At 41.9% G+C, this 25,985-nt stretch overlaps 1 protein-coding gene across 2 annotated transcripts in view; it reads left to right on the forward strand.

The window, feature by feature from the left end:
* Positions 1–11,136: 11,136 nt before the first annotated feature.
* The window catches only part of LOC120025869 (transportin-1-like), a 60,813-nt gene continuing 45,964 nt past the window's right edge, over positions 11,137–25,985 (forward strand). For both annotated transcript variants that reach the window (XR_005473042.1, XM_038970576.1), the window contains exons 1-5: positions 11,137–11,270; positions 11,402–11,515; positions 12,835–12,910; positions 15,543–15,692; positions 16,718–16,824. Coding sequence is in view for 1 of the 2 variants with exons in the window: in XM_038970576.1 (XP_038826504.1) it covers positions 11,411–11,515; positions 12,835–12,910; positions 15,543–15,692; positions 16,718–16,824 (438 nt within the window). In the remaining variant the exon portion in view is untranslated. The remainder of the gene's footprint in view (positions 11,271–11,401; positions 11,516–12,834; positions 12,911–15,542; positions 15,693–16,717; positions 16,825–25,985) is intronic.

The following is a 25,985-nucleotide window of genomic DNA, read 5'->3' on the forward strand; positions in this document are numbered from 1 at the left end:
ACATGATGGCGCCAACAGACACAGTTGCCCTGTTTCTTGCCATATACTTTGCAGTATTTCATTTTTCATGTGTTATTTCTTTTTTCGTACTTTTTACCCTCAATTGGTAGTTACAGTCTTGTCCCATCACTGGAACTCCTGTACGGACTCAGGAGAAGCAAAGGTCGAGAGCCATGCATCCTCCGAAACACAACCCTGGCAAGCCACACTGCTTCTAGATACACTGCTCACTTAACCCAGAAGCCAGCAGCACCAATGTGTCGGAGGAAACAAGACCGAAGTCATCATGCCCGACCCGCCACAAGGAGTCACTAGCGCGATGGGACAAGGACATCCCGGCCGGCCAGACCCTCCCCTAACCCGGACGACGCTTGGCCAATTGTGCACCGCCTCATAGGGTCTCCTGGTCGCGAACCCGGGTCTGTAGTGACGTCTCAAGCACTGCGATGCATTGCTTTAGACCGCTGCGCCACTCGGGAGGCGTTACAATTGTTTTTTGTTCTAGACTTATTCTAGACTTTTTTCTGTCATCGACATGAGGACCTTTTGAATGTTGCGTGCACGCACCAGTCGGATCAACCAATCTGCGCTTCGCAGCCGTTCTGAAACCAAGAAATCCTGGGCTCCCTCATCTGGTTAAGAGAAGCCGGATATATTGTCCCCGTCCATTCAGCCAGCAGGGTGTTCTGTCCATCGCACAGGAAGAAAGAACTTCCTGGGAGTTAAGCTAGTGGCTGTAGGTAGCCTAGTGGTTAAGAGCATTAGGCCAGTAACTGAAAGGTCGCTGGTTTGAGTCCCCAAGCTGACTAGATGAAAATCTGTTGATGTTCCCTAGAGCAAGGCACTCTGGATAAGAGTGTCTCTGCTAAATTACTAAAATGTAAAAAGAAAGGGAGAAGGGTTTGTTTCATGATTAACAAAACATGGTGTGATAACATACATGAACTCAAGTCCTTTTGTTCTCCCGATCTGGAATTCCTCATCATCAAATGCCGACTGCATTACCTCCAGAGAGAATTTTCTTCAGTCATCATCACTGCCGTGTATATCCCCCCCAAGCCGACACCACGACAGTGCTCAAGGTACTACACTGGACTATGTGCAAACGTGAAACCGCATATTCTGAGGCCACATTTATTGTAGCTGGGGACTTTAATAAAGGAAATCGGAGGAAAACTCTACCGAAATTCTATCAACACATTTCCTGTGCTACATGCACATCAATAACTCTGGATCATTGCTACTCTCCCTTCCGGAACGGCTACAAGGCCCTCCCCCGCCCTCCCTTTGGCAAGTCAGATCACGCCTCCATTCTGCTCCTCCCCACCTATAGGCAGAAACTTAAGAAGGAAGCTCTTGTGGTAAGGACTGTTCAATGTTAGTCCGACCAATCAGAATCTATGCTTCAAGATTGTTTTGATCACACGGACTCTGAAATGTTCCGTGCCGCCTCTGAGAAAAGTGTTGACGTTTACACTGACTCAGTGACTGGGTTCATCGGGAAGTACATAGAGGATGTTGTTCCTACTGTGATGATAAGAACTTATCCAAACCCAAAAACGTGGATAGATCGCAGCATTCGCAACCACCGCATTTAACCATGGCAAGGTGACTGGGAACATGGACATGTACAAACTGACCAGCTATGACCTCCGTAAGGCAATCACAGGCAAAACGACAGTACAAGGTGGAGTCACAATTCAAAGGCTCAGACACAAGACATACACTGAATAAAATTATAAAAGCAACATGCAACAATATCAGTTCATATAAGGACATCAGTCAATTGAAATAAATACATTATGCCCTAATCTATGGATTTCACATAGGCCCACCTAGGCCCACCCACTTGGGAGCCAGATCCACCCATTGGGGAGCTAAGCAGTGTTGGTCCTGCTCAGTCCCTGGATGGGAGACAAGATGCTGCTGGAAGTGGTGTTGGAGGGCCAGTAGGAGGCACTCTCTCCTCTGGTCTAAAAAATATCCCAATGCCCTAGGGCAGTGATTGGGGACACTGCCCTGTGTAGGGTGCTGTCTTTCGGATGGGACGTTAAATGGGAGTCCTGACTCTCTGAGGTCATTAAAGATCCCATGGCATTTATCGTAAGAGTAGGGGTGTTAACCCTGGTGTCCTAGCTAAATTCCCAATCTGGCCCTCAAACCATCATGGTCACCTAATAATCCCCAGTTTACAATTGCCTCATTCATCCCTCTCCTCTCCCCTGTAACTATTCCCCCAGGTCGTTGCTGTAAATGAGAATGTGTTCTCAGTCAACTTACCTGGTAAAATAACGGATAAATTAAAAAAATATATATATATATTTTTTTTAAAGCCTAGCCAATCAGAATTAGTTCTTCCCCACAAAACGTGTTTATTACAGACAGAAATACTCCTCAGCAACCCCATCCCCCTCCTCAGACGATCCCGCAGGTGAAGAAGCCGGATGTGGAGGTACTGGGCTAGTGTGGTTACACGTGGTCATCGGTTGTGAGGCCAGTTGGATGTACTGCCAAATTCTCTAAAACTAAATCGGAGGCGGTTTATGGTAGAGAAATGAACATTCAATTCTACTGCAACAGCTCTGGTGGACATGCCTGCAATCAGCATGCCAATTGCATGCTCCCTCTAAACTTGGAACATCTGTGGTATTGTGTTGTGTGACAAAACTGCCCATTTTAGTGTTGACTTATATTGTCCTCAGCACAAGGTGCACCTGTGTAAAGATCATGCTGTTTAATCAGCTTCTTGATATACCACACCTGTCAGGTGGATGAATTATATTGGCAAAAGAGAAATGCTCACTAACATGGATGTAAACATTTTAGAGAAATAAGCTTTTTATGCAGATGGAATGTTTCTGGGAACTTTTATTTCAGCACATGAAAAATGGGACCAAAACTTTACATGTTGCGTTTATATTTTTGTTCAGTTTATGTGGCAGGGAACCCAGACAATCACGGATGACAAATGGAAAGTCAGTCACTTCGCGGACACCGAAGCCTCTCTCCAGGACAAGCTAAACACCTTCTTTGCCCGCTTTGAGGAAAACAATATAGAACCGCCAACGCGGGCCTCCGCCGTTCACAAGAACAGTGTACTCTCATTTTCCATGGCCGACCTGAGTAACCCTCAGGTAACCCTTGCAGGGCTGCCGGCCCAGACGGCATCCCAAGCCGCATCCTCAGAGCATGTACAGACCAGCTGGCTGGAGTGTTTACAGACATATTCAATCTCTACATATCCCAGTTTGTTGTCCCCACTTACTTCAAGATGTCCCCCATTGTTCCTGTAACTAGGAAAACGAAGGTAACTGAACTAAATGACGATTGCCCCGTAGCACTAACTTCTGTCATGAAGTGCTTGAGAGGCAAGTTAAGGACCATGTCACCTCCATCTTAACTGGCACCCTAGACCCACTACAATTTGCCAACCTGGTCTCAGAGCATTTCGTATTATTCTGTACGTAAATCCGAAATATTCCATTTAGTATGATATGTTTTGTTTTGTATGGTACGTTTTAATTTCTGTATGACCATCACCAATTTCATATGATATGTTTCGAATTACAATTTGTTTTATATGTTCTGAATTTTCAAAATGTACAATATGTTATGAATATGCAAATGTACAATATGTTACGAATTTGCGGGACGTATGATACATTGCTATTTTGCTAAATGTATGATACGCTACGAATTCTAACTAGGTGCCTAACTTTAGCTAGGCTAGGGGTTAGGGTTAGGGGTTAGGGTTAAGTTAAGGAGTTATGTTAAAGGGTTAAGGTTAGGGGAAGGGTAAGCTAACATGCTATGTTGTTGTAAAGTAGCTAAAAAGTAGTTGAAAAGTAACTAAAATGCTATAGTTGTCCATGATGAGATTCGAACTCACCCTACTTTCGTTTTTACCTTAAGTAACAATCTCTCTTATGTAACCATTCGAAATGTAACATATCATACAAAATGGAGTAACTCAGATTCACGTACAGAATAATACAAAATGCTCTGAGAACAGGTTGAATTTGCATACCGCCCCAACTGATCCACGGACGATGCAATCGCCATTGCACTGCACGCTGCCCTATCCTACCTGAACAAGGAATACCTATGTAAGAATGCTGTTTATCGACTACAGCTCAGCCTTCAACACCATAATGCCCTCCAAGCTCATCACTAAGCTCAGGGCACTGGGTCTGTATCCCTCCCTGCGCAACTGGGTACTTGACTTCCTGACGGGCTGACCCCAAGGGGTGAAGGTAGGCAACAACACCTCCACCACGCTGATCCTCAACATGGGGGACCCACAAGGGTGCGTGCACAGCCCCCTCTAGGACTCCCTGTTCTCCCATGACTTTGTGGCCAAGCAGGTCTCCAACTCAATCATCAAATTTGCTGATGACACAACAGTGGTAGGCCTGATTACCAACAATGACGAGACAGCCTACAGGGAGGAGGTGAGAGCCCTGGTGGAGTGGTGCCAGGAAAAAACCTCTCCCTCAAGGTCAACTAAACGAAGGAGCTGATCGTAGACAACAGGAGACAGCAGAGAGAGCATGCCCCATCCACATTGATGGAGCCACAGTGGAGAGAGTCAAAAAGCGATGACGTGCAGGAGCTTGCAGGGATTTTATTTTTAGATTTTTATAAAGCATTTGACACAGTAGAGCACAGTTTCTCTTCCACTCCCTTGAGAGACTTGGCTTTGGGGATTTCTTCTGTAAGGCTATTAAGACTCTCTCTGCAAATGGTAACAGCTCTATCAAATTGAAATATGGCACCTCACCTAGATTTGAGTTAAAGAGAGGAATTAGGCAAGGTTGTCCTATCTCCCCGTACCTGTTTTTATTAATCACCCAACTTCTTGCAAATTCTTTAAAAAAATAGTCCTGTACAAGGTATTTCCATAGCTGGTAAAGAAATTATTATAAGCCAGCTGGCTGATGATACTACACTTTTTCTGAAAGACGCTAATCAAATTCCCATATCGATCAATGTGATACAATCCTTTTCCTATTAAGACTCTCTCTGCAAATGGTAACAGCTCTATTAAATTGAAATATGGCACCTCACCTAGATTTGAGTTAAAGAGAGGAATTAGGCAAGGTTGTCCTATCTCCCCGTACCTGCATCTGCTCTATACCTTAACATTAATACATGTGAACTCATAGCTGTCAAAGATTGTGTGACACCTTCATATTATGGTATTCCAATAAAAGAAGAACTTACATATTTAGGCATAACCATTACAAAGGATCAGAAGTCTAGAGGCTTACTACATTTTAACCCTCTTATTAAAAATACCCAGAATAAGCTAAATAAATGGCTACAGGGGGACTTATCTTTAAAAGGTAGGGTCCTAATAACCAAGGCTGAAGGTATCTCTAGACTAACATATGGCGCTCTATCTTTATATCTTGACAGTAAAATAAGCGAGATAGACCAGATGCTTTTCAACTTTCTTTGGAGAAACCGTACCCATTACATTAGGAAAACTGTTGTAATGAACACTTATGAGAATGGTGGACTGAATTTTCTGGACTTTACTACTTTAAATAATACTTTTAAGATCAATTGGATAAAACAATTCCTAAGAAGACCCACTTCTATCTGGAATTTTATTCCTCATCATGTCTTCTCTACTTTTGGTGGCCTTAACTTCATGTTGTTTTTGCAATTATAATATTGACAAAATTCCAGTGAAACGTTCTACTTTTCATCGGCAGGTTTTCTTGTCATGGTCCTTAATTTATAAACACATTTTTTCTCCACACAGATATTATATATGGAATAATCGGGATATATTGTATAAAAATACTTTTTTGTTTTTAGAATATTGGTTCCGAAATAATATCCTATTGGTGAGCCAACTGGTAAATGCAGAGGGTCTTTTACTCAGTTATAAGGAATTCTTATCACTTTACAAGGTCCCTGTAATACCTAAAGATTTTGCAATTGTTTTAGACGCCATTGCCTCAGGTGTTGCTCAGTTATTCAGGAACGTGTCAAGACCTGACCATCAGAGCCTACCTTCTATTCCCCCTTTGACTCATCAGTAGGAAAGATTTGTTTCTCTTTTGGTCCATTCAACAACAGAGCGATACGAACCTTGTTTCAGCAGGATGTTGTATCTATACCTTATGTCATGCCTTATTGGAATGGATTTATTGATAATATCTGTTGGAAAAAAGTTTGGATGTTGCCACGCATATACCTACTTGTTAACAAAATTAAGGAAGTTTCCTTTAAAATTATTCATAAATATTATCCTGCCAACCACTATATGAAGAAGTTTAAGGAAAACATCAACTCAAATTGCTCCTTTTGTAATGACCACCCAGAAACAGTGTTGCATCTTTTTTGGCATTTTATTCATGTAAGAAAACTGTGGCAAGACATCAGTAGATTTATAATTGAACACATTAATGAAGATTTTACACTATTGTGGAGAGATGTACTGCTTGGATTCTTTACATACGATAGAAATAAGCTGAAACATTTTTATGTAATTAATTTCAATATTCTTTTGGCCAAATTTCATATACACAAATGTAAATTTACTAACAAAAAAACAAATTTTCTTACCTTACAAAAAGAAATTGAACTGTATTTTAAGACAGTTAAATACTCTACTAACAAAAAAGCTGTGAGAATTGTAAGTGTATGTATGTCCCTTAAAAGGTCCTTGTGTAATTGTAATGTGATATTGTACCCCCTAGCTCGATTGTCCATTATATATAATCTATATATACTTGTGTTCCCTTATGTACTTTCTGTATTGATTTGTTGTTTAAAAAAAAAAGTTAAAAAAAAGAAAAAAGGAAGGAATGATTCGTCACTCGTTCATCCCGCGATGATTGTGTTTTCAGCCACCGGTAGCTTGTGGGTGCTTTATATGCGCTACAGTCAATTATGATTGCATGTCTAATTATACTAACTATATAATTATTAATAGACGCCTACTGTATGATAGCTAGCAAATTAATTAGCTAACTAACGTTAGCCTGCCTAGCTACTTCTGAAGAAGGAAAATGTTTTCTTTCTACAATTTCCAAAAGCTAACCCAACAAAAACATAATTACTTTAATGAGACGTGTTTGTGAATTAGTAACACAATTTCTAACTTATTTACTTTTTTTTTTTACTGTATTGACTCCACATTGACGTTGAGGTTTTGGCTCAGAGTACAAACCATGTCAGAGTATAGAATATAAATCTCTATATATATATATACAGTACCAGTAAAACGTTTGGACACACCTACTCATTCAAGGGTTTTTCTTTATTTTTCATATTTTCTGTAGAATAGTAGTGAAAACATCAAAACAATGAAATAACACATATGGAATCATGTAGTAACCAAAAATGTGTTAAACAAATCTAAATATATTTGAGATTCTTCAAAGTAGCCACCCTTTGCCTTGATGACAGCTTTGCACACTCAAGCATTTCGGGGCACCTGCGATAACATCTGCAAATCCGTGTACGCGACCAATAAACTTTGATTTGATTACATTTTCAGTGACACTTCTTTAACATGTCCATCATCCTAATCATAACCATGATGACATCACAAATAGAACAAAGAGCCAGATGCTTCAAATACGGTGAGGAGAGGAAGCCCAGTGGCCTGCAGTGACGAGTATGGAGCGAGATGGGACTGGGCCGACATTCTTCTGATGTTCTCATCAAAGAAAAGCCTGATCTCAATACATTTTTCTGTTCCCAAAACTAAAATCTGTTGCGATCAGAGTGCACTAAGTTTTGTAGATGTGACCCTTTGCCAACATTTTTTAAAATTGCGTTGTTTAGAAGGAGTGCAAGGGCAAATTGACTTATTGCACATGCGCATGTCATAGAGAAGGTGTTCCCTAATGGAAATATGCAAATACATGCAAACCGATTGGTGTCACCTCGTTAACTTTTAAAATGTATTACCATTTATTGTGGCATAAACACAATGTTGTTTTCATCTGACTGTCAAACAGTCACTTCAAAGGGCTCCTTTACTAGGCTACCCGCACAAGTTCATCCACTCGAAACATATCATCCACTCGAAACATACGTAGTGACGTAGTGCCCCCATGAGTGACACTACGTCACTCATGGGGCACTACATCACCGCCAAGTCTCAGGGTAGACCTCTAAATTCTAGCCCTTTGGGTGCTGCCATAGAGTTACATTAGAAGTGCCCATCCAAGAAGGCTCAAGGTCATTGGCCACAGATAAAATTATGTCAAATCACATTATATGTACAGTAGCTTTGATTGGACTGATCATCATACTTTCAAAATCTCAGCAAGTAGTCATCATCATGAATCAAGTCGACAAACTACTGGGAAATCCTTTTTAATACTTGTCATATGGAGAGAAATAATGAAGAGAAATTATAGATAAAATGTATTGGTGTTCATCGGCCATTGGACATAAACATCACACAACAAGCTGGAAATCACAAATTCAACAATGAGTGGTTTGGAAGGAATCAGTGACAGTGGCTGTGTGGTCCCAAATCTGGGATTAAGGGGCTATTTTTCAAGTTAAAAATGATAAACATTCAATATTGGCCATGCTGTCAATGAAGCATGATTTATGCCGCGCATAAAAACAACTGTTAACTCGGAACTGCGAAAACTTGACTTCAGTGAGTTCAAGACAACTGGGAAGTTGGGAATAAACGAGGTCTGACTGGGAAATACGTTTTGAACGGTCATCCAACTCGGAATTGTAAATCCGGCCTCTTTCTAGAGCTAAGACCTGAAGATCAATGACGTCATAATGATTCAACATTGCTTTTTTCAGAGTTCCCAGTTGTTTTGAAAGCACCATAAATCCAGAGAATGCCAGACTTTGATGACAAAATTTACCCACGAAGGACCACCGCGCCACCTTCCTGTTCAAGTGAGCACAGCACAACAAGGTGAGTCCAAAAATGTATTGTATGCTGCTGCATAAATTATGTAATATGACAGGGAGATATGTATACTGTAGCTAAGAAAGTAATACTAAGTGTATGTTGTGTAGTAAGATGTTAGTAACCCATGTGCATCACCCTAATAATTTGGTCTATTTACCCCTCTTAATTTCGCCTACTGTTCTGACTTGGTGGTGCACACGTAGCCTATAACCTGTTTTAGAGAAATATAATCATCGAATTTTGTAAGAGCTTTCATTGTCTGCTTATATGCCCCTTTATTTATCCTACGGTTCTGACTTGATGTACAGGGAGAACACTGTAAGAATGGCCCATGTTCTGAATTCTGTCGCTGTACATTTCAAAAGTGCTGAACAAATACTTATATTGACTACGTCTGTCCTAGCTCACTCATTAATGTCTTAATCGAAATTTACGGATTGCCTCTTATCCGCTTGTCGTCCCCTTATGCCATAGTTTGTACATCTCAATTGTCATTAGAAACCACATTTGTTTAAGCAAGTCAGCCATATCTGCTATGTTTTTTAAAAGGCAGTAAATGAGGCTGAATGAAGTGTTTCGCTGCCAGACAAGGCTCTGCTGATAGCCAGGTGTAGCAGCGGTAAGATGTTGGGACAGCTTTATTTAGGCCCTAACAGTTTTTGGTGACCGTTATAGTGCAATGAATGTGTTGTTTAGTGTTGTGTTAAGTAGTGGCTTTGCTGGCATGCATTCCACTTTTAGTTTTTTTTGCCCCACCAAGATTTACATGCTAAAATCGCCATTGGCAGTAGCAAGGATCAGGGCAGTCAAGCAGGTCTACTATGTGGAGGCAGTGAGATGAGGAAGATATGGTAGTGGATGCCTCGAAGTCTGCTGAGAATGTAGTTCAGCAGCTAAGAGATCCTGAAACTCTGATTGTGAAGAAGGTAGATTTTGTTGCTTTTATTGTGCAGGTGATAAACTGTACTGGCCAAACTAACAAGAAGTCAGAGAAACTGGACATTATTGTATATCGCCTAAAAGGTACTTGGATCTAAAGGACCTCACAGCCAAGGCATTGCAGGAAATTCTGTCTGAAGATTTCCCCCCTCCATGGCCCCTGAGCCTGTGTAGGGATGTGATTTGGATTGAACTGTGACTGAAGGAGTGGGATGGGGTTTGATGTAACATACACTACATGACCAAAAGTATGTGGATACCTGCTCGTCAAACATCTCATTCCAAAATCATGGGCATTAATATGGAGTTGGTCTCCCCTTTGCTGCTATAACAGCCTCCACTCTTCTGGGAAGGCTTTCCACTGTTGAAACATTGCTGCGGGGACTTGCTTCCATTCAGACACTAGAGCATTAGTGAGGTTGGGCACTGATGTTGGGCGATTAGGCCTGGCTCGCAGTCGGCGTTCCAATTAATCCCAAAGGTGTTCGATGGGGTTGAAGTCAGGGCTCTGTGCAGGCCAGTCAAGTTCTTCCATACCGATCTCGACAAACCATTTCTGTATGGACCTTGCTTTGTGCATGGGGGCATTGTCATGCTGAAACAGGAAAGGGCCTTCCTGAAACTGTTGCCTTAAAGTTGGAAGCACAGAATTGTCTAGAATGTCATTGTATGCTTTAGCATTAAGATATCCCTTCACTGGAACTAAGGGGCCTAGCCCAAACCATGAAAAACAGCCCCAGACTGTTATTCCTCCTCCACCAAACTTTACAGTTGGCACTATGCATTGGGTCAGGTAGCGTTCTCCTGGCAACTGCCAAACCCAGATTTGTCTGTCGGACTGCCAGATGGTGAAGCGTGATTCATCACTCCAGAGAACACCTTTCCACTGATTCAGAGTTCAATGTCTGAGCTCTACATCACTCCAGCCAATGCTTGGCATTGCGCATGGTGATCTTAGGCTTATGTGCGGCTGCTCGGCCATCGAAACCCATTTCATGAAGCTCCCGACGAACAGTTATTTTGCTGACGTTGCTTCCAGAGGCAGTTTGTAACTCGGTAATGAGTGTTGCAACTAAGTACAGACAATTTTTACAATTGTTTTGGGGTTTTGTGATGTAGTTTTCCCCCTTTTCTGCAATGGATTTTTTGTTGTTGTAGTACAATAGGTGGCGACATGCACATTAAATGTGTGCGAACACAGGAGAAGAAGAAGAAGGAACTGAGTGGGATAGAGTGGAATGAAATTGACTAGCACTAGGACCTTGCAGACGTCACAGCACAGTTGGGTCTTGTAAATGCGCCATGAATCCGTATGAGTAGCTTGTTGTAAAAACGGAATGTCTCTGTGCTGACAGGCCCAAGTCTAACGTTATAAATTCAACACAGTAGCATTTGAGGAAGAAATACTGCGATATATCGGGTAGGTGAAACAATAATATATGCAATTTACACTGCTCAGCAAATCTAATGGCGACTCTTCAACTGGGAAGAGGAAAACGTTAATTTACAGTGTGTGTTGACAATTGCATTATCCGTTTCATCTCATTGCAGCAAACCAAGATGGAGTGCGAGTGGAAACCAGATGAGCAAGGACTTCAGCAAATTCTACAGCTTTTGAAAGAGTCCCAGTCTCCGGATACGTCCACTCAAAGATCCGTCCAGCAAGTATCCTTCGCTCTCGGCTAAATGTAAAAGTGGTAGATTTGAGGTGTTTCTGTGGTATCTTTTCGGTTAGCTTGGCTAACATTACACGCGGGCAGGGCTCGCACTACAATATAGTTAGCCAGCTAACGTTAGCTACTTACTGTACAATGTCACAAATATGACCACAGTACATTTTCTATTGAATCAGTCACAGTATGATGGAAATGTCATACGTGACAGCTGTTGCATGACACCACAATCTTTACCTAATCCATAAATAATTTCAACAAATGTATTCCCTATGACAGTTTCGTATAATCTAAAATCCTTTGATTTCCTAGTAGTGTTGTTGAAATAATGTCATGTTAGCGGGTACAGTGTAACTAGCTTGCTGGGGATGTTGCTGACCCTTGAGGTCTTAAATGCAACAAAGAAACTGCAAGCCCTGTGTTTAGAGTCACCCCAGCCCCCTGTCGGCCCAGTCTGATTTCCAGTCTCTCCCGTTATACAATGTGACGTTAAAAAGAAAGCTCAAAACAACGTTGTCATTTTGTTGGAAACTTTTGTATTGACATCTTGTTGAACCTGAGTGTAGGAAGGTGACTTTGTAGCCAGCCACACGCGCTTGTGATGGGATAATAAATCCGATCCTCATTGTCACATTGTCATCAACATAGGTGTTACAGTATCAAGGCACAATCAAATCATGAATGTTGGTGTGCATTGAAGACCTTGTTCGTTGTTGATGTTGTGTTATAACGTCTTTATAGTCGACCTACCATGTGTAGTGTTTGAGTGATGCAATATTGTCCATGTATGTCATACAGATTATAGTTCCGTTTGTCTGGTCAAGGCTTAGCACCACTAGTCAATGTTGTTGAAATGCCAAGTGCTTCTATTTGGATATGTGCACAAACTGCACAGCATCAGCCTGTTGGGCACCCTATGATAACTGTGACTGATTTCTGATAATCAGTTATTCATGGTGTCCATTGATGGTCTCTAAAAAAAAGATTATAATAAAAAGCATGAGCGGGCGCACACACCCAAAAAGTTGGTAGAGGTGCTGACTAACGGCGAGTAAACTGTATGCTATAAGAATAGAGTCGCACACTCTTCATACAAGCTCCCTGTAATTTATTGGGTAACCAGCAACGTTTTGGCATCACTGTGCCGTCTTCATGTGGCAAGTGTTTGCAGGCCGTTTAACACTAATGGCTGGTCAACATCAACCTTTACAAACAGCTTGTTCTTGTGAATACAGCACACACACACAGCATATCTACTCCTATGGTTTTGCACCCAATGTAGAATTGCACCTTAACCAATGTCCTCTTCAGAGATTGGAACAGCTCAACCAATACCCAGACTTCAACAACTACTTGATATTCGTGCTGACGAAGTTGAAATCAGAAGGTAGGACATTTACCCCCTCCACCCTCATTCTCCATGTCATATTTACACCAATGCCCTGAAGCTATGTTTAATTTCAATGCATATTAGTACACAACACTACTGCAGGTTACAGTATGGCCACTGGCAGTCAGACAGGCTAATCACGTCCACTAGCCAGCTCTCTCTGGGGGTGAGGTTACACACAGGCTGACTTTCTGACCATCTAGTGACAGGGGCAACGTGACTGTCTGTTCTAGGAGTGGAGAACCCTGGCGACGAACCCCACGGCCGGTGTCTTCTGTCTTGTCACTGATGATATGGCACCACACCGCACCACTAGAATATGGGTCACTCTAATTTTAAAGTCTTATGCCTGGCGGGGCGCCACTCAAATCCTGACCTGCCTGACAGCCTGTTACTGTACACTAGAAGTAGATGAGCCAATGGTTTGGGCTGATGAGCCATTGCCTTTTAGGATGGCATTTGTTACACTCCTCTTGGTCAAGAGAGGAGCAGCGGAAATTGAATTTGAGTGTAATTTCAATCACAACAGAGGGAGACATTGGATCAGACAGCCATGCCCATGAAGGAGAATTATCAGACAGTAAGATATCACTGGGTGATGCCCATTGATTAGCCTGAAGGAAACTATCCCTCACTACCTAACACAATAATTTGCTGATTTGACCTTTGACCAAACGGAAACACTGAGTACGTTTAAATGCACAGTAATTATTATACCGATTATGACACTAGGCAGATTATGAAATTGTCATGTAAACACCTTCCTCTGCTTATCGTAATCGGCGTAAGGTCAAAATCAAAGTAAGCATACGCTGATTAAAACACCAGATTTTCAGGACATGTGAACACCTTAATATGCGTTCCAGCTATGTATTTGATCTGTGCATGTGCTAGCAGCTGCCGAACGAGCCTGCCTCCTTTAGCGCCAGTGAAGTGAGTTCGGAACAGCTGAATGAATCCGTCTGAGAAGTACTTGTCACATACAAACGTTATATGGCCGTGCTCAAAATCAAATATGCTTCCCAAAAATAACGTTGTTGCTGTGGTAGAAAATTAATTTTGATTGGTGACTTTCTGTGTCATCAGGTAGCCTGATTTCAGATGTGTCCGTGGAAACAGGATTATTAGGGAAATCATTCTTCTTGCAAAGCAGGCTAAATGTTTTATTCAAATTATTATATTAATCTGTCTGTCCACAATAATTATGTTATTGTGTACATGTAACTGTACTCAATGACTCTGAGGCCAGGACTTTGATTGTAGGCCTGGCACTACACAGCTGATTTCAAATCATCAAAGCTTGATGATGAGTTGGTTATTTGCTAAGGGGAAAAAAACCTAAACATGCACCCAGGGGGGGCCCCAGGACCGAGTTTGGGAAACTCTGAAATAGAGCAATGTTTTGTAAGGGGAATGTTTCAATTTTCTTCAGCTTTGATTCAGAGAAGTCAGTGAAAGCAATAATTTGCCATTGGCTGATTTGCTGTTGCTATCCAGCTTTGCTAATGCCTTCTCAGCCTTCTGCTATGAGGTCACACTCCTACTTTTTCCTTAGCATCAACAGGAATCTAGCTATATGCTTCTCTTATTTTGGTTTAGCTGGCTGAGTGCCTCGTACTGGGTAGAGGGTATGGGAGTTTGTGTATGTTTTGGTTTTCTAGTAGTGTTGCAATATGACACATGGCTATACAGCAACCCCTTTCTCACTTTAGTAGTTTAACCTGTTTGTCTCTAATGTTCAAGTAGAGGTCTGCGCAGGACTGATTTCTTCATCCCGCTCCCGCCTGCAACTGCAGCTTTTCATACTGCACCTTGCCTGCACTTTCTGTCCGATTCCAACCCACTCTACCGCAGTCTCGCAATGTTTATTTTAGGCGTATGTGACCCAGCTCACTTGCCAGCCATGGTCCCAGAAATGTTGCACCCTATAGGCAATATGAAATGCGCAAAAATAACTTAAGAAATAGGTTAAATGAGCAGAGATTCTCACGTGCCCATTTCATATTAGGCTTTATCAGCCAATATGTTAGATGTAGTTTGAAGAGAGCAGAGTTGGAGAGACTTTCTCTTGAGCTATTTTTAGAGCCTACCTTGTAGGAGTGGGAAGATTTTTAGACAGAGAAATATGGGTGATCAATATTTATTTCTAGGCAATGTAAACTATAGCCTAATCATATTTCGGAAGTACATTTTCTTGGATAGGTAACTGCCCCGTGCTTCTCCGCCCATGCATAGGCTATAGCCTACTCTATTAAATTGAGACCACACGCGCACCTGATCTCGCAGGTATGGCTACTGAACTTAAAGCAGCAAGAATCATAATGACCTGTGTCGGAATGATCTGTGTCGTCCTGCGGGCCCTCTATTCAAGTTCCCCTCTATTTATACTCTATTCAAAAACATGTAGAAGGTAGGCCAAGTTGCGGTAGATAATTCTATTAAAACTCAATTTTGGAGACAAATTGGAATTCGGTGTGAATTGGGAAAACTCTTCATTGGATGTTTAGGCCTAATTCAGTTATGCATTTCAGCTTAGAGTAATCATTGACTTAATTGAAATGGAATTGAGCCCTAAAATCTATCACCCATTTCTCATTGTACCTCCCCCCCAATCTCTTGCTCTCTCCAGATGAGGCGACCCGCTCTCTTAGTGGTCTGATCCTAAAGAACAATGTGAAGGCCCACTACCAGAACTTCCCCAATGGAGTGTCTGACTTCATTAAGAGCGAGTGTCTACAGAACATTGGAGACGCCTCGCCCCTCATCCGGGCCACCGCGGGTAAGTGAAGTAGCCTGCATTTGTAACAGAGTATGTTGTCTTCATTGAATTACAGTGCACTCCTCTTGTAGTGATCACATCCGCGCTGGATCATTTGATCATGATAACCACATTCAGTAAGCAGAGTGTACTGGAAATCTTGTTGAATAAGCCATATGGGGTCAGGTGTAGCATGGTTCCAGATCTGTTTGTGCTGTATCCTACTAGTGTATTTGTTTGGCATGACAATAGGAGTGGGCAACACAGCAGAAACAGATCTGTGACGAGGCTAGTTCAAGAGGCAGACCAGACTAGATCAGACCAGATCAAGACAGTCTTGGTTGTTTAAATTCTACACGGTTTGCTCCTTCAATGATGCATAACAAAATCCCTTTTTCACAAGCACTTAATAATGTGATGATATCATGTTTGTATGGCTTGCCCACCTTTGATCACGTTAGTTGAACAGGAAATGAATTGCATTGCATTTTAATTGCATTAATTGCGTATCAGTCATCTTGTACCACAAGGAAAGCTGCTACAGTGGATTAGTTGAATTGCTGTCCATCAGGCTTTAGCGTGGGGTTCATTTTAAAACGTACCCTAGCATGATATATTCTGGTTATTTTTCTCCACCTTCGTAATTGACCTGAAACCTTGTCAGTCATTCTCGCTAGTGTCTGGCTCCATGTTTTTTTTCTGAAGCTTTTGATTGGCTCTCTCAACAGGCCAGCTGGCCAATGGGGTTTGCATGGTATCCTCCTTATCAGAGCCAGCAGGCAGCAGATGATGCCAGGGCTCTGTTGCCACAGTTACCAAACATCTGACAGGAAAGAACAGGAGTGTGTGAATCACCTTTTATAAACTGACTCAGTGCAGGATATTGGCTCTGTCAATCCTGATGATGACACAGTGGACTTCATTGGAAAGCCTCAGAGTAATGGTTTCCAAGCCAAGCTTGGAGATTTGTTATAAGGAAGGATTGATTGGTTGTAGAATTGCTTCGAGGAGACCCGTCTCATCTCTCGCTCTCTCTCCTATCCTAGGTATCCTCATCACCACCATTGCCTCTAAAGGGGAGCTGCAGAACTGGCCCGAGTTGCTGCCCAAACTCTGCCTCCTGCTGGACTCTGAGGACTACAACACCTGTGAGGTGAGGAATTTGACAAGACTAGGACAGGAGCTGCTGCGTTTGAGCTCAGCTATACATTTATACTCTGTACAGCTATACTTTATACATCTATACTCTCTATCCCTCAAATGCAACTCTGGACCTCGAAGCCTGTTCCACTGCATTTTTAAATTGTTCCCCTATAATCAGGGACTGATTTAGACATCGGACACCAGGTGTGTGCAATTAATTATCAGGTAGAACAGAACCAGCAGGCTCCAGACCTTGTAGGATAAGCGTTGAGTATCCTTACTCTATATACAGCTATACTCTATATACAGCTATACTCTATATACAGCTATACTCTATATACAGCTATACTCTATATACAGCTATACTCTATATACAGCTATACTCTATATACAGCTATACTCTATATATAGCTATACAGCTACAGTGCATTCGGAAAGTATTCAGACCCCTTGACTTTTTCCACATTTTGTTACGTTATAGCCTTATTCTAAAATTGAGAATTATTTTTTCCCCTCATTAATCTACACACAATACCCCATAATGACGAAGCAAAAACAGTTTTTTAGAAATGTCACATTGACATAACCTTTTAGACACTTTACTCAGTACTTTGTTGAAGCACCTTTGGCATCGATTACAGCCTCGAGTCTTCTTGGGTATGACGCTACAAGCTTGGCACACCTGTGTTTGGGGAGTTTCTCCCATTCTTCTCTGCAGATCCTCTCAAGCTCTGTCGGATTGGATGGGAAGAGTCGCTGCGCAGCTATTTTCAGATCTCCAGAGATGTTCGATCAGTGTTCAAGTCCAGGCTCTGGTTGGGCCACTCAAGGACATTGAGACTTGTCTTGAAGCCATTCCTGCATTGTCTTGGCTGTGTAATTGGGGTCCTTGTCCTGTTGGAAGGTGAACCTTTGCCCCAGTCTGAGGTTCTGAGCGCTCTGGAGCAGGTTTTCATCAAGGATCTCTCTGTACTTTGCTCCGTTCATCTTCCCCTTGCTGAAAAACATCTCCACAGCATGATGCTGCCACCACCATGCTTCACCGTAGGGATGTTGCCTGGTTTCCTCTAGACGTGACTTTTGGCATTCGGGCCAAAGAGTTCTATCTTGGTTTCATCAGACCAGAGAATCTTGTTTCTGAGAATCCTTAAGGTGCAAACTCCAAGTGGGCTGTCATGTGCCTTTTACTGAGGAGTGGCTTCTGTCTGGCAACTCTACCATAAAGGCCTGATTTGGTGGTGTGCTGCAGAGATGGTTGTCCTTCTGGAAGGTTCTCCCATCTCCACAGAGGAATTCTGGAGCTATTTCAGAGTAACCATCGGGTTCTTGGTCACCTACCTGACCAAGGCCCTTCTCACCCGATTGCTCAGTTTGGCCAGGCGGCCACCTCTAGGAAGTCTTGGTGGTTCCAAACTTTTTCCATTTAATAATGATGGAGGCCACTGTGTTCTTGGGGACCTTCAATGCTGCAGAAATGTTTTGGTACCCTTCCCCAGATCTGTGCCTCGACACAATCCTGTCTCGGAGCTCTACGGACAATTCCTTCGACCTCCTGGCATGGTTATTGCTCTGACATGCACTGTCAACTGTTGTCCCTTATATAGACAGGTGTGTGCCTTTCCAAATCATGTCCAATCAATAGAATTTACCACAGATGTACTCCAAGTTGTTGAAACATCTCAAGAATGATCAACAGAAACAGAATGCACCAGTTTAATTTCGAGTCTCATAGCAAAGGGTCTGAATGCTTATGTAAAAAAAGGTATTTCTGTTTTTTATTTTTAATACATTTACAAAAATGTCAAAAAAGCTATTTTCGCTTTGACATTATGGGGTATTGTGTTTAGTTTGAGTATTCTTAGAAAAATATATATTTTAGAATAAGGATTTCCCGTTAGCCGGTAAATGTCGGCTTTTGTCCCGCCCCAAAAAAGGAAAAGGTGATTTTAAACAAAATTGTTCACAGGCAAGTTGTCTGGGCGGAAGAAAAAATCCATAGCAAAATAAAGCTTTTTGTTCGTTGATGGAAATTCCAAACGATGTGCTCCAACTTCAAAGGCAAATATAGGCTACTTCATAGGTTACTAAAACCTCAAGCTGCTTGGAAATTAGTGTCGTGTGTGTGTTTCTCTTTTTACTCATGCAAAAGATGTGAGTTCTTCATTAGGGACTGGGCAAACTTGGCGAAGATTGTGTTGATTATTCCAGTTTCCAGCGTACCTGCTGAGAGGGGATTCTTTCTCCAAAACGTAACGACGGCCTCAAGTTCGTCCTTAAGGAAAAAGTAAGGAGGCTGATTCGCATCGCAAGCTGCTTCAACGATTTGGACAGTTTTAACTTCCCAACAGCAGCGGCTCAGTTTGAGCAGGTCAAGGTCCAAGTAAATTAGAGGCAAATTATTGTGTTCGTCAGGCCCAATCCCAGCAGTTCTGCTGCCGCCAAAGGCAAGATCAACATACACTATATGTACAAAAGTATGTCGACACCCTTTCAATTTATGTACTATATTTCTGCCCTGCTAGAGTTGCCCCGGTCAACTGTAAGTGCTGTTATTGTGAAGTGGAAACGTCTAGGAGCAACAACGGCTCAGTCATGAAGTGGTAGGCCACACAAGCTCACAGAACGGGGCCACCAAGTGCTGAAGTGCGTAGCGCTTAAAAATCCACGGTTGCAACACTCACTACCGAGTTCCAAACATGCCACTGGAAGCAACGTCAGCACAAGAACTGTTCGTTGGGAGCTTCATGAAATGGGTTTCCATGGTCGAGCAGCCGCACACAAGCCTACGATCACCGTGCGCAATGCCAAGCATCGGCTGGAGTGGTGTAAAGCTTGCCACCATTGGACTCTGGAGCAGTGGAAACGCATTCTCTGGAGTGATGAATCACGCTTCACCATCTGGCAGTCCAACGAACTAATCTGCGTTTGGCTGATGCCAGGTGAACCCTACCTGCCCCAATGCATAGTGCCAACTGTAAAGTTTGGTGGAGGAGGAATAATGGTCTGGGACTGTTTTTCATGGTTTGGGCTAGGCCCCTTAGTTCCAGTAAAGGGAAATCTTAACCCTACAGCATACAATAACATTGAGACAATTCTGTGGTTTGTCGAGATCGATGTGGAAGAACTTGACTGGCCTGCACAGAGCCCTGACCTTAACCCCATCGAACATCTTTGGGATGAATTGGAATGCCGACTGCGAGCCAGGCCTAATCGCCAAACATCAGTGGGCGACCTCACTTGTGGCTGAATGGAAGCAAGTCCCCGCAGCAATGTTCCAACATCTAGTGGAAAGCCTTCCCAGAAGAGTGGAGACTGTTATAGCAGCAAAGGGGGGACCAACTTAATTTTAATGCCCATGATTTTGAAATGAGATGTTCGATGAGCAGGTGTCAAATATACTTTTGGTCATGTAGTGTATGCCGCGACTTTGTCATGTATAAAGATTTGGAATGGATTGGTACAGTAATGATGTGTATCGTGCTTTCAGTTGAGCTTATTCAGTAGCACTTGGAAACAAAACATCATTGCCAACTATTCACTTCGGAGCATTACAATGTTGCCATCACCAGGCAGCCAACTGCCTATAGTAGGAAACAGAGTTATCAATAAGCCACGTATATCACACATGACACAACCCCATGATAGTTCAAATTACAATAAACATAACATATATTAACATCATCCAGTAGAACTGTGCTTTCATAAATGCATGGCGCAGGCCTCATTTCACAGGATCATTGTAAAATACGCTTTTTAGCATGGAACCAGCCATAACTCATTTCTTTTATTTACATATTAGTTATATCATTTCTTAATTTTGTGGCTGCCTACAGTGTCTTCGTTCCTCTGCTGTGGTGCTGAATCGCAGCGGGAATGTGGAGTGTGGCGGGCTAGAAGGGATCCAGCTTTTGTTAAATTAACCGATGTAGCACTCCATCACTCTCCTTGGTAAAATAGCCCTTACACAGCCTGGAGGTGTCTTGGTCATTGTCCTGTTGAAAAACAAATGACAGTCCCACTAAGCCAAAACCAGAATGCTGTGGTGGCCATGCTGGTTAAGTGTGCCTTGAATTCTAAATAAATCATTGTCACCAGGAAAGCACCCCCACACCATAGCACCACCACCTCCATGCTATACGGTGGGAAATACACATGCGGAGATCATCCGTTCAGCTACACCGCGCTTCACAAAGACATGGCGGTTGGAACCAAAAATCTCCAATTTGGACTCCAGACCAAATGACACATTTCCACCGGTCTAATGTCCATTGCTCGTGTTTCTTGGCCCAAGCAAGTCTCTTCTTATCTCTTCTTGGTGTCATTTAGAAGTGGGTTCTTTGCAGCAATTCGACCATGAAGGCCTTATTCACGCAGTGAGATGTGTCTGTTACTTGAACTCTGAAGCATTTGTTTGGCCTGTAATTTCTGAGGGTGGTAACTCTAATGAACTTATACGCTGCAGCAGAGGTAACTCTGGGTCTTCCATGCCTGTGGCAGTCCTCATGAGAGCCAGTTTCAACATATCGCTTGATGGTTTTTGCGACTGCACTTGAAGAAACTTTCAAAGTTCTTGAAATTTTCTGTATTTACTGACCTTCATGTCTTGAAGTAATGATTGACAGTCGTTTCTCTTTGCTTATTTGAGCTGTTCTTGCCATAATATGGACTTGGTCTTTTACCAAATAGGGCTATCTTCTGTATACCACCCCTACCTTGTCACAACACAACTGATTGGCTCAAACACATTAAAAGGAAAGATATTCCACAAATTAACTTTTAACAAGGCACACCTGTTAATTGAAATGCATTCCAGGTGACTACCTCATGAAGCTGGTTGAGAGAATGCCAAGTGTGCAAAGCTGTCATCAAGGCAAAGGGTGGCTATTTGAAGAATCTCAAATATAAAATGTATTTTGATTTGTTTAACACTTTTGGTTACTACATAATTCCATGTGTTATTCTACATTGTGGAAACAAGTTAAAATAAAGAAAAACCCTTGCATGAGTAGGTGTTATAAAACTTTTGACAGGTAGTGTATTACTCGTAAGAAGTAATGTGGTATATTGTTTGCTATAGGATTCATAGTTCTTTTACTTTTTGCGATTCATTTACCAGCTATGAAACAAAATGGCAGAAATCTTTAAACAGCTACTGCAGCATTTATTTTACTATAAATGTGATCATACTTGTGAGTGAAATGCTCACACTTTGGAGACCTGACCACCTTAGAACGTGGCTGGTGAAATAGACATTTTACCCACCAATGCCAGAATCTACCTGCATTTGGCAGGTTGGGTGTTCCTTTTAGGCCTTGATCCCTTTTAGCCGGCCCTGGTGTTCTTAGACAGCCGTGTTTTGTTATTTGTTAGGCCTAATTAAAATGTTAATGCCTAGGCTAAGTTAAATTAGAGAGGCATAGATTGTATTTGAAACAGCTGTATTTAGATATTTTATTATACTGAACAAAAATATAAATGTTACATGTAAAGTGTTGCTTTCATGAGCTGAAATAAAGTTGATGGAGCGTGCAATTGGCATGGTGACTGCTGGAGTGTCAACCAGAGCTGTTAATGTTCATTTCTTTACCATAAGCCGCATCGTCTACCACATCGTTTTAGAGAATTTGGCAGTATGTTCAACCGGCCTTACAACCGCAGACCACTTGTAACCACGCCAGCACAGGACCTCCACATCTGGCTTCTTCACCTGCGGGATCGTTTTGAAACCAGCGCCTCGGACTGCTGATGAAATCGCTCATAGATTAACCGTCTCAGAGAAGCTCATCTGCGTGCTCGTCGTCCTCACCAGGGTCTTGACTTGACTGCAGTTCGGCTTCGAAATGGTTTTCAGTCTGCAGATTCTCACCTTCGATGTCCGCTGGCACGCTGGAGAAGTGTGCTCTTCACGGAGGAATTTATTCAAATTGACTGATTTCCTTATGAACTGATTTCCCTAAGATCTTAAGTTGTGTTTTAAATTTTTGTTCATACAAATACTTTTTACACATTTTGTCACCTTGCAGGCCTTACTCTAAAATTAATTGATTACATTTTCCCCCTCATCAATCTACACACAATACCCCATAACGACAAAGCGAAAACAAGTTTAGGCATTTTTGTACATTTTATTAAAAAAACGGATACCTTCTTTACATAAGTATTCAGACCTTTTGCTATGCTACTAGAAATTGAGCACAGGTGGATCCTGTTTCCAGTGATCATCCTTGAGATGTTTCTACAACTTGATTGGAGTCCACCTGTAGGAAATTCGATTGATTGGACATGATTTGGAAAAGTACAAACCAAGCCAGGAGGTCGAAGGAATTGTCCGTAGCACTCCGAGACAGGATTGTGTCGAGGCACATATCTGGGGAAGGGTACCAAAACATGTCTGCAGCATTGAAGGTCCCTAAGAACACAGTGGCCTCCATCATTCTTAAATGGGAGAAGTTTGGAACCACCAAGACACTTCCTAAAGCTGGCTGCCTGGCCAAACTGAGCAATCAGGGGAGAAGGGCCTTGGTCGGAGACGTGACCAAGAAGCTGATAGCCATTCTGACAGAGCTCCAGAATTCCTCTGTGGTGATGGGAGAACCATCTGCAGCACTCCACCAATCAGGCCTTTATGGTGGAGTTACCAGACGGAAGCCACTTCTCAGTAAAGGGCACATGACAGCCCGCTTGGAGTTTGCCAAAAGGCACTTAAAGACTCTGACCACGAGGAACAAGATTCTCTGAACTCTTTGGCCTGAATGCCAAATGTCACGTCTGGAAAAAAAACCTAACACCATCCCTAAGTTGAAGCATGGTAGTGGCAGCATGCTGTGGGGATGTTTTTCAGCAACAGGAACTGGGAGACTTGTCAGGATCGAGGGAAAGATGAGCAGAGCAAAGTACAGAGATCCTTGATGAAAACCTGCTCCAGAGCACTCAAGACCTCAGACTGGGGCGAAGGTTCACCTTCCAACAGGACAACACTAAGCACACAGTCAAGACAACGCAGGAATGGCTTTGGGACAAGTCTCTGAATGTCCTTGATTGGCCCAGCCAGTGCCTGGACTTGGACACCGATCGAACATCTCTTGAGAGTAGAGGTCGACCGATTTATGATTTTTCAATGCCGATCCCGATACCGGTTATTGGAGGACAAAAAAAGCCGATACCGATTTAATCGGGTGATTTATTTATTTATTTATATATTTTTTTAAATATATATATCTCATACACACACACACACATTTTTGTAATAATGACAATTTGCAACAATACTGAATGAACAATGAACACTTTTATTTTAACTTAATATAATACATAAATACACACACGCACACAGCTCTGAAGTGACAATGATACTGAAGAGTCTGCTTAGGAGACAAATACTCTCAAAACTGTTTGAATAAAAATAGAGTTTAAGTTACCTGTGATGAATGTTGAAAACAAAAACTTTAATTTCTATATGCAGGAAATCCTATTTTAATAATGGGCATGGTAAGAATTGACAACCAAAGTCCGAGTCATAATTCCCATGACACCTAGCAAAATCTGAAAAGCGGTTCCTTCATTTATTCCATAGGATATTTTTAGATTCACTTAAAATAAGGTCTATGTTTCGTGTATGCTTACATCACCGTGCCAATTTTATAACTGTGTAGATATCCATAGGACAAGGTAACTCTGATCAATATTGGCTAAATATAAGCGAAGATAAAAAAAAATTGTAGAGTGGATTTATGAAAATATGTTGACAAACGTTACCTTATCCTAGTGAGATTTACACGGGTATCAAAACGTCGAGGCGGTTTAAGCCTGCACGAAACACAGACCTTTATTTGAAGTAGATCAAGACATTCTCTATGGAAGACATGAACGGTAAAATAACGAAGGAACCCCTTTCAAATTCAGCCGCAAGTTATTACAGGAATTATAACGCGTCGACTATTTCTCTCTAAACCATATACCTTTGACCAATCAGGAAACTATCACCTCGAAAACAAAACGTTTATTCCGTTCCGTATTTTATCTAACGGGTGGCATCCATGAGTCTAAATATTCCTGTTACATTGCACAACCTTCAATGTTGTCATAATTACGTAAAGTTCTGGCAAATTAGTTCGCAAAGAGCCAGACGGCCCAAACTGTTGCATATACCCTGACTCTGCGTGCAATGAACGCAAGAGAAATGACACAATTTCACCTGGTTAATATTGCCTGCTAACCTGGATTTCTTTTAGCTAAATATGCAGGTTTAAAAATATATACTTGTGTATTGATTTTAAGAAAGGCATTGATGTTTATGGTTAAGTATACATTGAAGCAATGACAGTCATTGATTGATTGTTTTTTATAAGATAAGTTTAATGCTAGCTAGCAACTTACCTTAGCTTACTGCATTCGCTAACAGGCAGGCTCCTCGTGGAGTGCAATGTAATCAATGCAAGATTGGATCCCCCGAGCTGACAATGTTAAAAATCTGTCGTTCTGCCCAAAAATAAGAATGTGTTCTTAACTGACTTGCCTAGTTAAATAAAGATTAAATAAAGGTGTAAAAAAAATAAATCGGCAAATCGGCGCCCACAAATACCGATTTTCCGATTGTTATGAAAACTTGAAATCGCCCCGATTTAATCGGTCGACCTCTACTTGAGAGACCTGAAACTAGCTGTGCAACAACGCTCCCCATCCAACCCGACAGAGCTTGAGAGGATCTGCAGAAAAGAATGGGAGAGACTCCCTAAATACATGTGTGCCAAGCTTGTAGTGTCATACCAAAGAAGACTCAACGCTGTAATCGCTGCTGAAGGTGCTTCAACAAAGTACTGTGTAAAGGGTCTGAAAACTTATGTAAATGTGATATTTCAGTAAAAATAATTATAAATTTGCAATATTTTCCATGAGTCTATTTTTGCTTTGTCATTATAGGGCATTGTGTGTAGACTGAGGGGGGGGGGGGGGACTATTTAATCAATTTTAGAAAGGCTGAAACAAAATGTGGAAAAAGTCAAGGTGTCTGAATACTTTCCCGAATACGCTGTGTGTGTGTGTGTGTGTGTGTATATATATATATATATATATACATAAACCAGTGAACATCATCTGACCTTGTTTCCTGACTGGCTCACACCATTTCCCAGAATACTGGCTTTCGTAACGAGCAAGACAACGCATCATCAG

This window comes from Salvelinus namaycush, chromosome 31 (assembly GCF_016432855.1).
Source record: "Salvelinus namaycush isolate Seneca chromosome 31, SaNama_1.0, whole genome shotgun sequence".
Taxonomy (NCBI): Eukaryota; Metazoa; Chordata; class Actinopteri; order Salmoniformes; family Salmonidae; genus Salvelinus; species Salvelinus namaycush.